Source organism: Vipera ursinii (assembly GCF_947247035.1).
Source record: "Vipera ursinii genome assembly, chromosome: Z".
Lineage (NCBI taxonomy): Eukaryota > Metazoa > Chordata > Lepidosauria > Squamata > Viperidae > Vipera > Vipera ursinii.
In genome coordinates this window covers 100,609,899-100,630,268 of record NC_139517.1, presented here as the reverse complement: position 1 = coordinate 100,630,268, position 20,370 = coordinate 100,609,899, and the positions used below count along the sequence as shown (strand labels likewise).

General features: G+C 40.5%; 1 protein-coding gene across 1 annotated transcript in view; it reads right to left on the bottom strand.

Annotated features, from left to right (window-relative positions):
• The window catches only part of CALCR (calcitonin receptor), a 107,897-nt gene that overhangs the window by 45,413 nt on the left and 42,114 nt on the right, over window positions 1–20,370 (bottom strand). The window contains exon 7 of the mRNA XM_083379401.1: window positions 19,556–19,682. Coding sequence (XP_083235527.1) covers window positions 19,556–19,682 — 127 coding nt within the window. The remainder of the gene's footprint in view (window positions 1–19,555; window positions 19,683–20,370) is intronic.

The following is a 20,370-nucleotide window of genomic DNA, read 5'->3' as shown; positions in this document are numbered from 1 at the left end:
TTTGTTTGGACCATGCAATTTATATAAAACAAAGCCGCATTCAGCTTGGAGCAATTGAATTTTCTTGGCTTCACAGATCATAACCTTTAGATTCCAACTTAAATTCCAAAGTATCCATAGCTTCAAATAAATAACCTTTTGCCCTCAATTAAGCATCTTTAGCTTTAAGCCATTATAACATAATATATCTGCTGGTAATACTGCTATCTATTTTCAAATGTTAAGCCATTCACTTCAGTCTTTTTCTAATAGAAAACGGGCAGTCAAGCTTTCTTCTTAAGGTCCTTGATTAAATTCACTTTTTTCATATCAAGGTGCCTGTTTCATAGTTTTTTAAATATTATCAATAACATGCAGCTACGGTGTGACATTTATATATAATCTCCATGAAAACAATTTTGCTCATTCAGGCAAAAAGGAGCATTGATCTTACTAGTTTTTTCCCCTTTGCAGTTCACCACATGTATTCCTCTATGAGAATTATATTTTTTTCCCATCTGTTGTTGCCCAATAACTTAAATTCACAGGCTGATGCTTCTGAGCTTAATAAATTATAGGTTTGCAAAGGAGAGAACTGATATAATCATAAATAGCAAGTAATGTTAGATGAGCTAATAGTATTAGATGGGCTAATAACATGTGCTAGCCAAACAAGGAGAAGAGAAATGAAGTTTTGATCAGTTTTTTAAATTATTCATATAAACTAAGTTAAATCACCACTGAGTCAGGCTTAGCCCTTGCAATTAAAAATGTCCATGTAGGTGTTTTTAACAATATTTTTTTTATAATCACAAATACTTAATATTTTATAAGCAACATGTTGTCTGGATTCTAATATTTAGCTTCCTAATACCTGTTAAACTCCTTTCTCTCTATCTTGTTTTTCTAGCCATTGATAAAATGTGTCCCATGTTCTAAAGTATTCTGAGTTTTCTTTCTTTTTCATTTTCAGTGTAAGTTTGTCCATTTCTGCACAGTCCAAAGTTTTCTTGATTATCTCTTCCTCCACCGATAATTCTTCATCTTCTAATGTTGAGCAAATAGAATTCTTGCTGCAATTAGTATATGTAACATTAAACATACACATTATTTCTCATAATTTCCTACAACTATACCTAAAAAATTAATTCTGGATATATATATATATATATATATATATATATATATATATATATATATATATATATATATATATGGATCCTTGGTTTTTCGGGTTTTTCCCCGCGTAGAACTAAAGGTGTAGGCGCAACGTTTCGACGGAATCCCATCCGTCATCATCAGGCTTTAGCTTCCTTCTTCTGGGAGAAGCATGTGGCTGTTTGTTCCTCTTTTTTAAACTGCCAGAGGGGGTGTGCTGTGATTGGGTAGGGGACCAAGTGTGTTCTGATTGGGTGGGAGTGTGTTTTGAATGGTGAGTGTGTTCTGATTGGGTGGGGGGGTTGTTCTGAGTGGATGGGCTGGTCTCAGCTGCCAGCTCCAGACCTGAGCTGGTGAGTTGTGCTGCTTTTGTTCGGCTTCGTGTTTGTGGTGGTGCCATGTTTTTATAGTGGGTGTCAATTTGCTTATTGTGTGGTTTGGAGGGGTTTAAAGTGGCTGATGTTGCAGCTGTAGTTAGGTTTCTGTTTTGTGGTTGTGTGTCTTTATCGTTGTGGGTTCGGATTTGCTTTTTGAATGGTTGTGTGGTGGTGATGTCATGTGATGTTATCATGAGTTTGGGTCTGGTATCATTCTTGGTGGTTGGGCCTCGTCTGTCAATCAAGGCGGGTTTCCAAATGGCTGGTAGACGAGAGGTATCATCTCGTTTATTCATGCTGTGGGGGCTTTTTTCTATCTCAATGGCTTCTCTGATTATTCTGTTGTTAAAATGTTCAATTTTGGCGATAGTTTTGGTTTTTTTAAAATCAATTTCATGTCCCGTGGCTTCAAAGTGTTGGACCAGGGATGAAATTTGTTCTCCCTTTCTGAGTGAGTTTTGCTCAGATTTGTAGATGACACCTTCGTAATCTGGCCACACGGCAAAGAAAAACTGGATGACTTCCTCATACACCTCAATAGCCTACACCCCAAAATACAATTCACCATGGAAACAGAAGCTAACAATCAACTTCCCTTCCTTGATGTCTTAGTCTACAAGAAATCCAACGGCTCCCTAGGACACACTATCTACCATAAAAAAACACACACAAACTGCTATCTGAACGCACTCTCACACCACCACCCAGCACAGATCAACTCCGTAGCCAAGACACTCATCTCCAGAACCAAACACCTAGCTGACGAACAACACCTAAAAACCGAACTACACACTCTCACTAATGTACTAACAGCCAATGGATTCCAAAGAAACACGATTACCAACTTAATCCGAAGAGAGACACCCACAAAAACCCAAGACAGAGAACAAGAAAATGGCAAAGCCCTCCTCCCATACTTAAAAGGGACCACAGACAGAATCAGCAAGGTCCTCCAAAAACACAACATCAAAACAGCATTCTACACAGACAGAAAAATATCCACCATCCTAAGAAACCCCAAGGACATAATTGGGTTAGAAAACCAAGGAGTATACGAAATCCCATGCACCACCTGCCCCACCACATACATCGGACAGACCAACAGAAGAATAAGTGCACGCATTGAAGAGCACAAAAACTCACTCAGAAAGGGAGAACAAACTTCATCCCTGGTCCAACACTTTGAAGCCACGGGACATGAAATTGATTTTAAAAAAACCAAAACTATCGCCAAAATTGAACATTTTAACAACAGAATAATCAGAGAAGCCATTGAGATAGAAAAACGCCCCCACAGCATGAATAAACGAGATGATACCTCTCGTCTACCAGCCATTTGGAAACCCGCCTTGATTGACAGACGAGGCCCAACCACCAAGAATGATACCAGACCCAAACTCATGATAACATCACATGACATCACCACCACACAACCATTCAAAAAGCAAATCCGAACCCACAACGATAAAGACACACAACCACAAAACAGAAACCTAACTACAGCTGCAACATCAGCCACTTTAAACCCCTCCAAACCACACAATAAGCAAATTGACACCCACTATAAAAACATGGCACCACCACAAACACGAAGCCGAACAAAAGCAGCACAACTCACCAGCTCAGGTCTGGAGCTGGCAGCTGAGACCAGCCCATCCACTCAGAACAACCCCCCCACCCAATCAGAACACACTCACCATTCAAAACACACTCCCACCCAATCAGAACACACTTGGTCCCCTACCCAATCAGAGCACACCTCCACAGAACACACCTCCAATATATATATACACATACCGTATATACTTGAGTATAAGCCGACTCGAGTATAAGCCGAGACCCCAAATTTCACCCCCAAAAACTGGAAAAAGTTGTTGACTCGAGTATAAGCCGATCCGCCGTTCTGCAAGCCTCTGCCGCCAGCAGAGGCTCGATCCGCCATTTTGCAAGCCTGAATACACAGTCGCCGGGTCTCCGTTCCTCTGTGCCCTGCCTGCCTGCTTCTTTCCACAGCGGAAAGAAGCAGGCAGGCAGGGGGCGGAGGAACGGAGACCCGGCGACGTTTGGGGAGGTTTGGGCGCCTCTCCAAATATCCCCAAACGTCGCCGGGTCTCCGTTCCTCTGTGCCCTGCCTGCCTGCTTCTTTCCACAGCGGAAAGAAGCAGGCAGGCAGGGGGCGGAGGAACGGAGACCCGGTGACGTTTGGGGAGGTTTGGGCGCCTCTCCAAATATCCCCAAACGTCGCCGGGTCTCCGTTCCTCTGTGCCCTGCCTGCCTGCTTCTTTCCACAGCGGAAAGAAGCAGGCAGGCAGGGGGCGGAGGAACGGAGACGCGGCGACGTTTGGGGAGGTTTGGGCGCCTCTCCAAATATCCCCAAACGTCGCCGGGTCTCCGTTCCTCTGTGCCCTGCCTGCCTGCTTCTTTCCACAGCGGAAAGAAGCAGGCAGGCAGGGGGCGGAGGAACGGAGACCTGGCGACGTTTGGGGAGGTTTGGGCGCCTCTCCAAATATCCCCAAACGTCGCCGGGTCTCCGTTCCTCTGTGCCCTGCCTGCCTGCTTCTTTCCACAGCGGAAAGAAGCAGGCAGGCAGGGGGCGGAGGAACGGAGACCCGGCGACGTTTGGGGAGGTTTGGGCGCCTCTCCAAATATCCCCAAACGTCGCCGGGTCTCCGTTCCTCTGTGCCCTGCCTGCCTGCTTCTTTCCACAGCGGAAAGAAGCAGGCAGGCAGGGGGCGGAGGAACGGAGACCCGGCGACGTTTGGGGAGGTTTGGGCGCCTCTCCAAATATCCCCAAACGTCGCCGGGTCTCCGTTCCTCCGCCCCCTGCCGCGCGCACCTCCCCAAACCTCCCCAAACGAAGCCGGGTCTCCGTTCCTCTGCGCCCTGCCTGCCTGCTTCTTTCCACAGCGGAAAGAAGCAGGCAGGCAGGGCACAGAGGAACGGAGACCCGGCGACGTTTGGGGATATTTGGAGAGGCGCCCAAACCTCCCCAAACGTCGCCGGGTCTCCGTTCCTCCGCCCCCTGCCTGCCTGCTTCTTTCCGCTGTGGAAAGAAGCAGGCAGGCAGGGCGCAGAGGAACGGAGACCCGGCGACGTTTGGGGATATTTGGAGAGGCGCCCAAACCTCCCCAAACGTCGCCGGGTCTCCGTTCCTCCGCCCCCTGCCTGCCTGCTTCTTTCCGCTGTGGAAAGAAGCAGGCAGGCAGGGCGCAGAGGAACGGAGACCCGGCTTCGTTTGGGGAGGTTTGGGGAGGTGCGCGCGCACCTCCCCAAACCTCCCCAAACTTCGGCAGGTCTCCGGACGGCGGTGGCTTGGGAGAGGTGAGCGCGATCCCGGAAGCTCCAAAGCCTCGGCCGCGCACAAGTCCTTGGTAAGTTTTTTTGTTGACTGGAGTATAAGCCGAAGTGGAATTTTTCAGCCCAAAAAAGTGGGCTGAAAAATTCGGCTTATACTCAAGTATATACGGTATATATATATATATATATATATATATATATATATATATATATATATATATATATATATATATATATATATATATGGTGGCTTTTGTTATTTTAAGAGTTTCTTTCCTAAAGGCTTTGCCAGTTTTCTATGTTATGCCCAAAGTTTTTTACCCATGTTACCATTGTTTCTTTAACTTGTTCCTCTTCTGTCTTTAAACTTAACATATACTTATACAGTTTCTTAATCAATTTTTCATCTGATGCCAATAGTATCTGGTCAAATTCTGTCTGTTCTTTATAAAATCCAGATGCTTTAGTATCTTTTTCATATCTCATTTGAATTTGCAGGTGTGGCCACTATGATAAATCAATGCCCTGTTCTTCCAGTTCTTGTCTAGATTTTAATTTCCCTTCAATATTCAAAATATCTTTATAAGTCATCTGAGTTGGCTCGGGAGTTCATGGCTTCCATGACGGCCATGGACCTGACGCAGGTAATTTCTGAACCGACTCATGAGGGAGGCCACACCCTGGACCTAGTTTTTTTATCTGGACGATGGTTGGATGATCTTGGTGGGGGCTCTCCATTTATCATGCCCCTGTCATGGACCGATCATCACCTCCTGCGGCTGGTCTTCCGTTTTACCACCCCCCGCCGTGGGGATACGGAACCAATTAGATGGTACCGTCCCAGGCGCTTAATGGACCCTGATGGGTTCCAGGCGGCGCTGGGATCCCCACCTGCCTCCGTCGCTCACAACTCGGCGGATGCCTTAGTGGAAGCCTGGGAAAGGGCAGCCACTGGGGCACTGGACCGAGTTGTACCCTTGCGGCCCCTGACCCGGTGCAGATCCCAACGAGCTCCATGGTTCTCCGCGGAGCTCCGGGAGATGAAGCGTCGGAAACGGGGCCTAGAGAGCTGCTGGAGGTCCAGCCGATCCGAATCCGACCGGTTGCGGTTAAGAACCTATATTAGGTCTTATCTCGCTGCGATGAGGGTGGCGAGGTGTAATTACTTCTCCACCCTCATCGCGTCCGCAGATAATCGCCCGGCCGCCCTGTTTAGGGTGACTCGCTCGCTCCTTAATCAGGAGGTGAGGGAGGATCCCTTGCAGGGTCGTGCCGAGGAGTTTGGTCAGCATCTGTCGGATAAAATCGCTCGGATTCGGACCGGTTTGGACTCCAGCTGGGCAGAGTCTGGCGATCAGGACACGGGCGGTCTTGTCAATGTTACCTGGGAGGAGTTTGATTCTGTGACCCCTGATGAAGTGGACAGGATTATGGGGAGGCTGAGCTCCACCACATGTTTATTGGACCCGTGCCCTTCCTGGCTGGTTTATGCAGCTAGGGAGAGGACACGAGGCTGGTTCCAGGCGGTGATATCTGCTTCCTTGAGTGAGGGTAACTTCCCCTCCGTCTTGAAGGAGGCGGTGGTGAGACCCCTCCTCAAGAAGCCTGCCTTGGACCCAGCTGTGTTGAACAACTTTCGTCCAGTCTCCAACCTTCGCTTTCTTGCGAAGGTTGTTGAGAGTGTGGTGGCGCATCAGCTCCCTTTGGCCCTGGATGAAGCGGATTATCTGGATCCGTACCAATCGGGTTTCAGGCCCGGGTACAGCACAGAGACGGCATTGGTCGCGCTGGTGAATGATCTCTGGAGGGCTCGGGATAGGGGATGTTCCTCTGTCCTAGTCCTATTAGACCTCTCAGCGGCTTTCGATACCATCGACCATGGTATCTTGCTGCGGCGTCTCAGGGGATTGGGAGTGGGAGGCACGGTCCTTCGGTGGTTCTCCTCCTATCTCCTGGGACGCTCGCAGTCGGTGTTGGCAGGGGGGCAGAGATCGGCCCCTAGGTCTCTCGTTTGTGGAGTTCCTCAGGGGTCGGTTCTCTCGCCTCTCCTGTTCAACATCTATATGAAACCGCTGGGTGAGATCATTCGTGGTTTTGGAGTTGGGTATCATCAATATGCTGATGATACCCAACTTTTCTTTTCGACCCCAAACCACCCCAGTGATGCCCTCGCTGTGATGTCCCGTTGCCTGGAGGCGGTTCGGGTCTGGATGGGGAGGAACAGACTTCAACTCAACCCTGACAAGACTGAGTGGCTGTACATTCCGGCATCCCGGGACATTCAAAATGTTCCATCTCTTTCTATGGGGGGTGAGTTGTTACCCCCCGTGGATAGGGCTCGCAACTTGGGAGTCCTCCTAGACTCACGACTTACCCTGGAAGAACATGTAGCAGCTGTGACTAGGGGGGCTTTCGCCCAGGTTCGCCTGGTGCGCCAGTTGCGGCCCTATCTGGACCGGGATGCCCTGTGTACGGTCACTCATGCGCTCGTGACCTCTCGCCTTGACTACTGTAATGCTCTCTACATGGGGCTTCCCTTGAAGACCACTCGGAGGCTCCAACTGGTACAGAATGCGGCCGCGAGAGTTGTCTTGGGAGTTTCCCGGTACTCCCATGTTACACCTTTGCTCCGTGAGCTGCATTGGCTACCAGTTGTCTTCCGGGTGAGGTTCAAGGTCTTAGTGATGGTTTTTAAGTCCTTACATGGCATGGGTCCGGAATACCTCGGGGATCACCTGCTGCCGGCGTCAACTCCCCTCCGCCCAGTGCGTTCCCACAGAGAGGGCCTCCTCAGGGTGCCTCCGGTCAGAGAATGTCGGCTGGTGGCCCCCAGGGGGAGGGCCTTCTCTGTGGGCGCCCCGGCTTTGTGGAATCAGCTGCCGGTGGAGCTCCGGATGGCACCGGATCTCCGCTCCTTCCGGCGCGGGTTAAAGACCCACCTATTTGAACAAGCTGGCCTGGCCTGATGGGGAATTAATTTGGGTTTTAAATATTGCTATATTTTATTGTTTTATCGTGGGCATTAATTTAATTCTATTTTAACTTTTGTAGTTTTGTATTTTTATTATATGCCCTGTACACCGCCCTGAGTCCCTTGGGAGAAGGGCGGTATAAAAATTTAATTAAATAAATAAAATAAATAAATAAATAAGTCATAATTTTCTTATAGTTAATTAGGTTTGGGTGAACAAACGCTTTCATTGTTGAAAGCCATCCAGGTATTTTCATATAAATTTTCGCTTTTATCTTTTCCCATTCTAGAAGACGTGTGTTTCTTATATAGTGGTTTTGAAAGTATCTATGTATTTTATTCTTCCCATACCATAGGAAGGCATGCTATCCAAGTTGTAGGTCATGCCCTTCTAGGTATAGTAATCTTTTATGTCTAAGGGTTATCCATTCTTTTAACCATGTTAATACAGATGCTTGATAGTATAAAGCCCAATCTGGTAGCCCAAATCCTCCATTTTCTTTCACTTCTTGTAGCATTTTCAATCTAATTCTGGATTTTTTTCCTTGCCAAATAAATTTTAAGATCAATGTATTTAGTTCATCAAAGAGTTTTTCCCCAGTTTTATAGGTATTGTTTGAAATTAAAAGAGTAATTTTGGTAAAATATTCATCTTCACAGTGCTATTCTCCCTAACATTGAAAGTTGTAGATTTTTCCATTTTTCCAAGTCTAGTTTTGTTTTAATAATTTTATGTAGTTCTCTTCTTTTATTGTTGCACATATTGCTGTTAAGTTTATTCCCAAGTATTTAACTTTTTTAACTATTCAAAGATCTGTTTTTTCTGACAGTTGATTTTTTTGTTTATCTGTAAGGTTTTGTTATCATTTTGATCTTTTCTCTATTTATTTTCAGTCCTGCCACTTCTCTAAATTCTTCTATCTTTTTCAGAAGCTTGAGGCTTGTCTCAAGCGGCTCTTCTAATATAAAAACCAAGTCATCCGCGAAGGCTTGTAGTGTGTATTTTTTTATCTTTTATCTCCATTCTTTTGATTTCTGAATCTTGCCTAATGTTTCTATTCAATACTTTCAGTGTTAATATAAATAATAATGGGGATAATGGACATCCTTGTCTTGTGCCTTTTTTAATATTAAAATTTTCTGTAAAAGCTCCATTTATGATTACTTTAGCTATTTATCTATGATAAATTGTTTTAATTATATTTATTATTTTTTCTCCAGAGTTCATTTCATTTAGTTGTTGAATCATAAATTGCCAATTTACATTATCAAAAGCCTTCTGTGCATCTGGGAATATTAGCACCATCTGCTTCTCTGGGTGCATTTCATAGTATTCCAAAGTATCTTAAATTGTTTTTTATTTGTATCTTAGGTAAAAATACATTTTGGTCTGTATGTATAAATTCAATCAAAAATCTTTTTAACCGTTCCGCTATTGAAGCAAAAATTTTATAGTCCACATTTAATAGGGATATTGGTCTATAATTGTTTATCTGTGTCAACTCTGAATCTTCTTTGGGTATAAAGGAAATTTGGCTTCTGTCCAGATATTTGGTATTTTAGCCTCTAAGAGTACCTCATTACACAGTTCTTTCATTAACGAGCTTAATGTATCTTCTAGGCATTTATAAAACTCTGCAGGTAGCCCATCTGGACCTGGGATCTTATCTTTTTTTTTTTGCCTTTTTATGGTCTCCATTACCTCCATCATTGATATTTTTTCATTTAGCATGGTTTGGATGTTCTCTGAAATTTTTGGTAAGACACTTTTTTTTAATGTATTGCTTTATGTTTTCTTGAGAAGTTTCTTCTGTGTCATAAAGTGTCTCATAAAAGTCTTTGATTATTTTTTTAATTATGTCATTTTGAAATTGTAAATCATCATTTGAATCTTGCAATTTGTTTAGCAATTTTTTTTCTATCTTTCTTTTTTCAATTTGTATGCTAACCACCTACCTGGTTTATTAGCATTTTCAAAGTTTTGTTTTGCCCTTTTAATTTGTTGGGCCATTTTTTCAGCCTCTGCTATGTTTAATTTATGTTTTATTATTTTCATTGCTTTTTAAGAGTTTTCTTTTGTGGATCTCTTTGCAGTTCTGATTCCAATTTTATAAATTCCTCCTTTAACTTCGTTTGTTGTTGCTTTTTTCTTTATTTTTTTGCCATGTAAGTTATAGCCAGACCTCTAAAACAGGGCTTTTCAACCTTTTCACCCATTCTACCACCTTTAGGATATGGCAACATCTGAGTACCACCAGTCGCCTAGCAAGGTGTCAAAAACTTGATGACAAAAAAGGAAAATAATGATGAAGTACAGGTAGTCCTCAACTTATAACAGTTTGCTTAGTGACTGTTTGAAGTTACAATGGCACTGAAAAAAGTGCCCCCCAAGCCATAGCCGAGCAAAACACTTGCCTGCCTGCCTGGCAGAGCACTTCCTCCTGTCCGAGGTTTTCATTGTTCTGAGCATTTCTGTTGAGGATTGGCAGTGGGGGTGGGGTGGGGGGGTGTTTGGTTTTTATTCCCCCCATCTGCTGGGTGGTTGCAGCAGGTTTTGGTCACTTCACATGACCCTGGGACACTGTGACCATCATAAATATGAATCAGTCAGAATATAAATCACAAGATCCTGGGGATGCTGCAACATTCCAGCTGACCGGTGCTTCCTCTGGGCTCAGAAGGGCCAGAATCAGTGCTGAGCTCCAGCTGGAGCCTGGCAATGATCCTGGCACTTTCGCTGTGCTCTGACAGCCCTGCAGCTCCAGCCGTCTCTCGTTCAGGCTTGTGCGGTGCTACCACCAGTTCAGCTCATTCCCCTCCCCCGCTACCACTTTTCTAGGATGGTTGCGTACCACCTGCCAGGTGCCAATCTACCACAGGTGGTATCCGTACCACTGGTTGAAAAGCCCTGCTCTAAAATATGCTTTAGCTGTATCGCACACATTTTGAAGCAATGTCTCTTCTTTTTTGTTTATTTTAAAGAAAAATTCCATTTTCTTTTCTGCCATTTGTATAAATTCCTTCTCTTTCAGTAAAGATTGAGTCAGAGACCATCTTAGTTTTTTCTTAGCTCCTTTCCAAGTCATCTTTATCAGATTATGGTCTGCCCATATATTGGTTACTATCTCAATCTCTTGTATAATCATGCTTAATTCAGGAGATATCCATATCATATCAATTCTAGACCATGATTTGTGTCTGTGTGAGTAGAATGTATATTGTGATTTGGGGGGGGGGTTCTCTCCATATATCCTGTATACAGATTTCTTCTGCCATTTTGAAGAAAGTCTTAGATAGTGTATTCCTTCCTTCCCCCCCCCATTTTGCAACTTCTGTAATCCATCTTCCCATCTACAATTGCATTAAAGTCTCCCATTTAGCAGATATTTTGATATTCCAATTCCACTATTTTTTAATGTAATTTTTGATAAAATTCTTCTTGTTTGTTGTTAGGTGCATATATTGCTACCATCAGTATCATTTGATTTATCATTATTTCCACCATTAATATTCTTCCTTCTTCATCTGCGTAGATTTGTTTGGGGTTCATTGTCTCTTTAATATATAAAGCTATTACTCTTTTCTTTTGTTGTGCTAGTGTGAAGTGGAGTTTCCCAATTGTTCCAACAGTTTGTAGTGTTGTCTTTTAATATGTGTTTCTTGGAGACAAACAATATCCATTTTTAATTTTTGTAGTTGTGTAAGAAAAAAATCTTTTTTGTGGGGGAGTTCTATCTGTTTATATTCATTGAAACAATCCCATTTTCCTTTTCCATCTCTTTCAGTTATATTTAGGTTTTATTCTCCTAGTTGTTCTTATCTCTTTGTACTCTTGCTTTTGCCCTTTCTTCTATGTTTGTGTTTTCTGTTTCTTCATCGTCCCTGGTTTGGCTGCTCCTTCTATTGCTCTCTCTTCCTGTTTTTTTTTGCTTTTCTCTCTGAATGAAATTCTGGACTTTTCCCTTCCAAAAAAGCTCTGTATCTCTCCTAGAATTCCATTGCCTTCAATACAGAGTCCAATTTGTATCTTTTCATGTCCCAATTAATTAAAATCCCTTCTGGAATCAGCCATCTGAAATTCACTCCTTTTTCAATTAATTTTCTGGTCAGGAATTGGTATTCTCTTCATGAATCTCTTATCCTCCTGGGGATCTGTTTCAGCAATACAATTTCATTTTCTTTATAATGCAGAGGATCATCTCTCACTCTTCTCAATATCTCATCTCTTATAGATCTTTTGACAAATGTAACATGTATTTCTCTGGGGACTTTATTTCTCCTCACATAGCTTGAATTGACTTGAAATATCTGGTCTATCTCTCCTTCCATTTCCTGTTTCCTGATTTCCAGTGCTTCAGCCAATAGTTCTATCATTAAGTCCATGAGATCCTCTTCCTTATCCTCCATTACGTTTTGAAATCTTAAAAAAATAAGATGCCTTTTCCATTTCCAAAAGAGCCATGGATTTTCCAATTCTCTATTTGCCTGCATCAACCTCTGATTTTCATCTTTTATTTCTTCCATATTCTGATCAATCTCTACTGACTTGTCTTCTATTTTCTGAATTTTTTGTTCATTCTTTGTAACCATCTGTCCGAAGCTTTCTAGTTGAGAGTTTGTTATGAATTTCTGGATTCATTTTATCAGAATTGCCTTTTGTCTCCTCATGATTTTTACTTGTATCTTCTTTGTGAGAGGAGATTGCGTCTTAGACTGCTTGTAATGCCGCTTGCATTTTCTTCTGAAAGTTGTTAAGATTTTTCTTGGAGAAAAATGTCCATGTAGTTTTTGTGCCACTGTTTTCTGAGATGGTTCCCTCCCCCATCTTTCTGGTATAGTCTAGTCTAAAGCCTTGGCATTCCATGAGAATTTCTAACCCCAAACTAATATGACAGTAATACACAAATGGTTGTAATAAATTCATAAATAAAGGCATAGTGAGATAGCACACTATAAGCAATTACTGTATGTATTCTCTATTTTTTCTGAATGGTACATTCTGATGATTGCATTTCAGTGGAAGCATGTGAATTATTTCAAGGTTCTAATGAAATATTAGGAGCTCTGTGGTGGCTCAGTGATTAAAACACTTATCAGCTGGAAATCCAACAGCCCAGGTTCAACACCCGAGCACCATGTGATAGGGTGAGTTCCTGTCCTTGCCTCAGTTCCTACCAATCCAGCAGTTCAAAAGCATATAAATGCAAGTCGATAAACAGGTATCACTTCAGTGGGAAGATAACAGCAAAATGTCATGTGGGCCACATGACCACAAAAATATCTTTGTACAGTACTGCTAAATGGCCTTGAAACAGAGATGAGCACTGCCAGCAACATCTAGCGGAATAAAATCCACAGAGTCTCTTTTATCTTTTTTTCCTAATGAAATATAACTATGTTATATGTAGGGATATGTATATAATAGGGACGTGGTGGCTCAGTGGGTTAGGACACTGAGCTTGTCGATCAGAAGATCGGCTGTTTGGCGGGTTGAATCCCGAGTGCCGCATAACAGAGTGAGTGCCTGTTACTCGTCCCAGCTTCTGCCAACCTAGCAGTTCGAAAGCACGTAAAAATGCAAGTAGAAAAATAGGGACCACTATGGTGGGAAGGTAACAGCGTTCTGTGCGCCTTTGGCGTCTAGTCATGCTGGCCACATGACCACGAAGACGACCTCGGACAAGTGCTGGCTCTTCGGCTTTGAAACAGAGATGAGCACCGGCCCCTAGAGTTGGAAACGACTAGCACGCATGTGCGGGGGAACCTTTACCTTTTTTCCTATATGTAGGGAAATCTGAAATATAGATCCTTTCCCTGATGGAAATTGCCTACTCATAGGGATTGTTTTATAAGAAGGGCTGGGAGCAAATAAAAGGATTACCCTAGAAAAGAAATTAAGCTTCCCATATAAAAATATGAAAGGCAAAGTCCTCTTATACATACTTATTTGACTTTTGACAGGTGTTGTCACAACAAGAAATTTTTCAAAACAGATTGTTTGGTATTCTATGCTAACAGACCAGTTCTGACTTAATTTATGTGGGAGGTTTTGATTTAAAACTGTAACTGTAGTGGTTGCATCCATCACCACAACCACCACCTCCTCCCCTCCCCTCCTCCTCTTTCTCCTTTAATTTCCTTGATACTCTGCTTTTAGAAAAGCCGGATATGAATGTAAAAGGAGATGTGCTATCTGAGGTCCCACAATTTTCTGTGAACCCTAATAGTCTTCAGTTAGAAGAATCCTGAACCTATTACCAAATTGTTAATGTAACATAAGTGTAAGATATTAAATACATGACTTAATGAAATCAGATTTAGTTTTTGTCCATGGCTTCCAGCATTCTATTCAAAGACCTCATTTGTGCATGTGTAATAAAGGTAAATAATTTGGGTGAGAATCTATGAGAAGTGATTATAGACTGAATTATCTCCTGCAGAAGCCAGAAACCTTCACAAAGGATTTTGCTGGCTCAGTGGATGTTAACATTCAGCTTACATATTTGTGGGCTCTGCATGCATCATCAGGAGCCCGATGTTTTTCAGAATTCACCAATTACATACCTATAATTCACAGAAATTCATATTACTTCACAGATTGAAACCAAATAAGCACAAAGGAAATGAGTCACATGTACTGACCATAGAGATATACAATATAAAGTGAAAGGAAACAGAACTGAAAAATAGAGTGACAGGTAAAAAAAAAAGAAACAGTTAATTGATATTATGTTAATTTTGAAAGATAGGATTAACTACAGCAGATAATTTAAATATTAATATTTTATCAGATTTTGAAATTAATTTTATAAAATAAATTTAAAAGCTAATGCAAAACATTATTTCTCCTATAAGTTTACATTTAGATGTTAACTTATAAATCATACATCCAAGAACATTTTTCTATCTCCCCCATGTCATACACAAACATTTCAGAAATCTGTATACCTGCCGACATAAGCATCATTTTATATTTTTCCCCATTTCCTCATTTCAATAAGCAGCATTTTAGATAATCATAAACATTATTTCTGAACAAAAATATATAGAAAGCCTGTTCTATTATCACTTATGTCAATTGTGTATCATTTTAACATTAAATTAAAATTTTATGAAGACTTATCCAAAATAGAATGTAATACTGGTTGGATAAAGCACAAACCGAATGATATTATATATTTGATCTATTTTTCTTCCTTACTTGCAACCCATGTCTAAACAAAATCCAACTAAAAATAGTATCAGTTGGAATAAATTTATCCTGTTTGATCTGCTGAGACTTAATAATGCTATTCTACCCTTCATTGAAGAAACCTTGGATATGTCTATGTCATGATGAATATATGTACTTGATAGTTTTCAAGAGATAACAGGCTACACATCTTAGTTCTATAAAAGAAGGTTTCTTGAAATAGAAAATCTATCTAAATTATTCAGGTTCTTGAAATGTACAGATATTACACTTTGGAAACTACAAATATATTTAAGATATTAAACTTCAATGATGAATCTAAAGCTTTAGTGATGAAAAAGATAGATAATTCAAATCTGTTCAATAATATAAACTAAAGACAGATTAGGCTTAATTTTCCAACTTATTTTTCTTAGGTTTTTACTATATAATATGCAACTCTACCGTACATGATTATGCATACACTCACAATGACATTTGTGAGGGAACATCAAGAAATAAAAACCAAAATAACAACAATTTAACCCTGAATTCTGCTTGAAAAACTTTTTGGGACAAAAAGTTTTATATATATTTCTGTTACTGCAGTCCTATAATACAAAAGTCATTTTTTCCTTTTGTTCTACAAATCACACAATAAGTCCATTTTATTTCTGTCCTTATTTGGCAACCATTCTCAGATATATATATATTTTTTCTCTGACTTGAATTATAGTAAGTTCTATCTCCATTTATTATGAAGATTTGCATTTAATTTCTATCATAAATTTGCAGGTAAATATAAATACATTATATGTATTTATATACATATGTATATGTATTTAAAAACATTATATGTATTTATATACATATAATTTATATACATATATATACAGTGGGTTAGGATGCAGAGCTTGTCGATCAGAAGGTCGGCAGTTTGGCGGGTCGAATCCCGAGTGCCGTGTAACAGAGTGAGCACCTGTTACTCATCCCAGCTTCTGCCAACCTAGCAGTTCGAAAGCACGTAAAAATGCAAGTAGAAAAATAGGGACCACTACAGTGGGAAGGTAACAGTGTTCCGTGCGCCTTTGGCGTCTAGTCATGCCGGCCACATGACCACGGAGACGTCCTCGGACAAGCGCTGGCTCTTCAGCTTTGAAACGGAGATGAGCACCGGCCCCTAGAGTCGGAAATGACTAGCAAGCATGTGCGGGGGAAACTTTACCTTTACTTTACCTTATAAATACATTAATCACCTTTTCTGTGCTGCTTTCTTTAAAGGTTAACTGGAAAGAAGAGTCTCAAATAATGACAAAAAATTTTTTACAGGAAGATCTGGCAGAGTATATTTACTTTTTAAATTTATTTCCTGCTTTTTTTCTAGAAGCTATAGGAGTCTGACTGAATTTATATCTCACTCCAATCAGGAACAGACTTTTGGCGGCTCATAATATGAAAAAAAAATGCTCAGTGCAAGTAATCCTCGACAATTCATTTGATGACAGTTCAAATTTGACTCATGACCTAACTTACAGAAGTCATATCACTCTCATGGTCACATAATTGCAATCTGGGCACTTGGCAACCAGCTTACGTTTACAATGGTTGCACTGTCTCACAATTGTGATTTGCAATCTTCCCAGCTGGCTTCCGACTAGCAAAGTCAATTGGGGAAGCCAAATTTGCTTAATGACTGTGGTAAAAATAGTTGTAAAATCAGGTATGTGGTTGTAAGCTGAGGACTACATGTAACAAAAATCAGAAAAAATCACCCCACATTTTAAAAATAGTATCTGGAATCAACCTCTAAATGTCCTCTGGAAAAGGTCCATATTTAGGGTTTCTGGAAGGCAACTGACATGGGCACAATATAAATCACACAGGACACTATTCCAGAGACCCAGCAAATTACAAAACAATTGTGCTTCCAGCTTTGACCTCTCTGACCTCCTGAAATTGGAGGACAACAACCTGCTGGCACAATCAGGTAGTCCTATTTCAATTACCCACCAAATCTATAAGCCTCTAATAACCTCCCCCAATAACCCACCAAAACTATTCCTGCAACATCCATCTCGAAAACAATACAGATGAGCTGAGAGGTAACGAGTCACTTGAAATAATCTAAATACTGTATATTCCTGTGTCTTCCTCTATCACTGACTTTCTAGTCTGAATTTAAGAACTAGCTAGTTCTCAGGTCAAATATCAGTCAATCTGGCATCTGTCCAGACATAAAATAGGCCTTTCATATATTATAATATTATACATTACCTACAACTTTTTAATAAAGATGCTAAGATTTAAATCTGGACCTATGAGCATGCAGGAATGCACTCCACATCCATTTATGGTTTCTTTCCTACATTTAATTTCATATGGCAGGTAAGATTATAAAGTTCTAGATCTAGTATTTAATAATAATAATAATAATAATAATAATAATAATAATAATAATAATAATAATAATAATAATAATAATAATAAGAAGAAGAAGAAGAAGAAGAAGTTGGAAGGGACCTTGGAGATCATCTAGTCCAACCCCCTGCTCAGGCAGGAAACCTTATACCATTTCAGGCAAATGGCTGTCCAGTCTCTTATTAAAAACCTCCAGTGTTGGAGCATTCACCACCTCTGGAGGCAGGTTGTTCCACTGGCTAGTTGTTCTAACTGTCAGGAAGTTTCTCCTTAGTTCTAGGTTGCTTCTCTCCTTGACTAGTTTCCATCCGTTGCTTCTTGTCCTGCTTTCAGGTGCTTTGGAGAATAGCTTGACTCCCTCTTCTTTGTGGCAGCCCCTGAGATATTGGAACACTGCTATCCTGTCACCCCTCACTCTTCTCTTCGTTAAACTACACATACCCAATTCCAGCAAACGTTCCCTATATGTTTTAGCCTCCAGCCCCATAATCATCTTTGTTGCTCTTCTCTGTACCCTTTCTAGAGTCTCCACATCTTTTTTACATCATGGTGACCAAAACTGGATGCAGTATTCCAGGTGTGGCCTTACCAAAGCATTGTAAAGTGGTATTAGTACTTCACTTGATCTTGATTCTATCCCTCTGTTAATGCAGCCTAGCACTGTGTTGGCTTTTTTTGGCAGCTGCAGCACACTGCTGGCTCATATTTAAGTGATTGTCTACTAGGACTCCGAGATCCCTCTCACAGTTACTACTTTTTAGCGAGGTAGCACCTATACTATACCTGTGCATTTGATTTTTCCTGCCTAAATGTAAAACCTTACTTATTCACCATTGAATTTCATTTTGTCAGATAGTGCCCAGTGTTCGAGTCTGTCCAGATCCTTCTGTATCTTAAGCCTATCTTTTGGAGTATTGGCTATTCCTGCCAGCTTGGTGTCATCTGCAAATTTGATGAGTTTCCCATCTATCCCCTCATTTAAGTTGTTAATGAAGATATTAAAGAGCACTGGGCTCAGAACAGAGCCCTGGGGCACCCCACTACACACTTCCTTCCATGTAGATGCAGTTCCATTGAGGACCACACGCTGAGTACGGCCTGTAGCCAGCTACGAATCCATCTGGTGGTGATGCTGTCTAACCCACATTTTTCTATCTTATCAAGTAGTAGGTTGTGATCTACTTTATCAAATGCCTTACTGAAGTCCAAGTAAATTATATCTACAGCATTCCTCTGGTCCACTAATTTTGTCACTTGGTCAAAGAATGTAATAAGATTTGTCTGGCATGATCTGTTTTTGACAAACCCATGTTGACTTCTCACAAAAGCTTTAAGTAACTGAATAGTCAAATGGTATTTGAGACAACTATTTCACTATGTTCACAATCATACTAAACCATTGTTTTGTTTTGTTTTTTAAAAAAATGGCTTCTTAATCAGAATCTTGTAGATAAATAAATAATGGCTTTTTCTGAGTTTCTTTACTATCTTTTCATTGTTCTTATATTCTATATATGTGAATTACTTAGAGACGTGGATGAAGATCAAAGCAGGTTAAGGCTGAAAAACTAACTTTTCCAGGGCAATGTGTCCTGAAGCCAATTCCTTTTTATCATAATGGAGTGGAAACACATTCCATCTTAAAGCTGTGTTTACATATAAGCAATCATCTGAACAACTAGCATGTTGCTGCATGCTAGTTTTGTGCTCTAAATTTCTCATGTGACCAACTATGCAAAGGAAGATAGCTTTTGCTGTGCCTAAATTCAAGATTATGACTTCCTGTATTCAAACAGGTCAACAAATGAAGATCAGTTTTTAATTAGATATGGAGTGTAATAAATCATAGTTCTGGACATGGACTTAACATAAATCTAAGCAAAAAGTGAAATAGGAGCATGGATTGCATGCAGTAGTATGTTGCAATTCTACAATACGGTTTACTAAGCCAAAATTTCTGATTTACTACTTATAAAGTTTAAAATTTCTTGCCAGTATCAGGATTTAATTGGGTTGAAATAAACTTGACACTTTTAAAAATATTCTTCCAAGAATGCATTGTTAGAATAGGGGACAACTTTCTTCACATCCTTTGGCAAGAAGGCAGGAAGGTCTTTTAACTCTCAATGTTTTAAGTTTAACTCTCAATGTTTTATTCCATATGAAGTATAACAAAATACTTACTGGATCTTTTTTAACCAGATCTCGATCAGGCACCACTGCAATGAGGTGGGCAAGTGTAAACACAGAGTTAAGAACATATGAACAAAAGAGATTCTTATGCAGTGTTATCCTTTGACAGCTGAGGCTCCTGAAAAACATGCACCACAAATATAATATAAATTAGAAATTTAATATATTATTAAAGCTGATTCTGAGGTTGCATTAATAACAAGAACATATTTAGCAATTCTTTCTTAAATATGCAATCTGACACAGGCAGTCAGAATAAAATATGGCTGGCAATGAAGCCATGGGAAAAAAATTCCCTCCCTCTTACACCTGCTTAAATGCTCCATGCTTTTCCAATCATAGTTAGAGGACTTCTCATGTACATGGTCATGGCAGGAAAATTCACAGAATTATTTTGATAATAAGATATATATTTAATGTATTTAATATATTTTATTTAATAAATAAATGCAAATACCCCACACAGACATATTCTTTGGAGCATTATATTAAAATTACAAGATACTTTAGGAATGAGTTATCAGCTGAGTAAGAAATTTTGATGTGGAATTTTTCTGATGTTAGGGATATTTAATTTCATTCCTTGCATGGTTTTGATTTCTTCTTGGTTCCCACAACTATAAGAGATTCTTCCTGCTTTATTAAAGTCAACTGAATAAAGAAAATTACTGTGCCATTTTTCCCCTAGAATTATTCAGAAATAAATATTTAGCTAACTCACTAACCCCACTGAACAACTCTGAAACAGTCAACGGTTATATGACTATATATTGCTTTTCATATGCCACTGAGTTGTTCATATACCT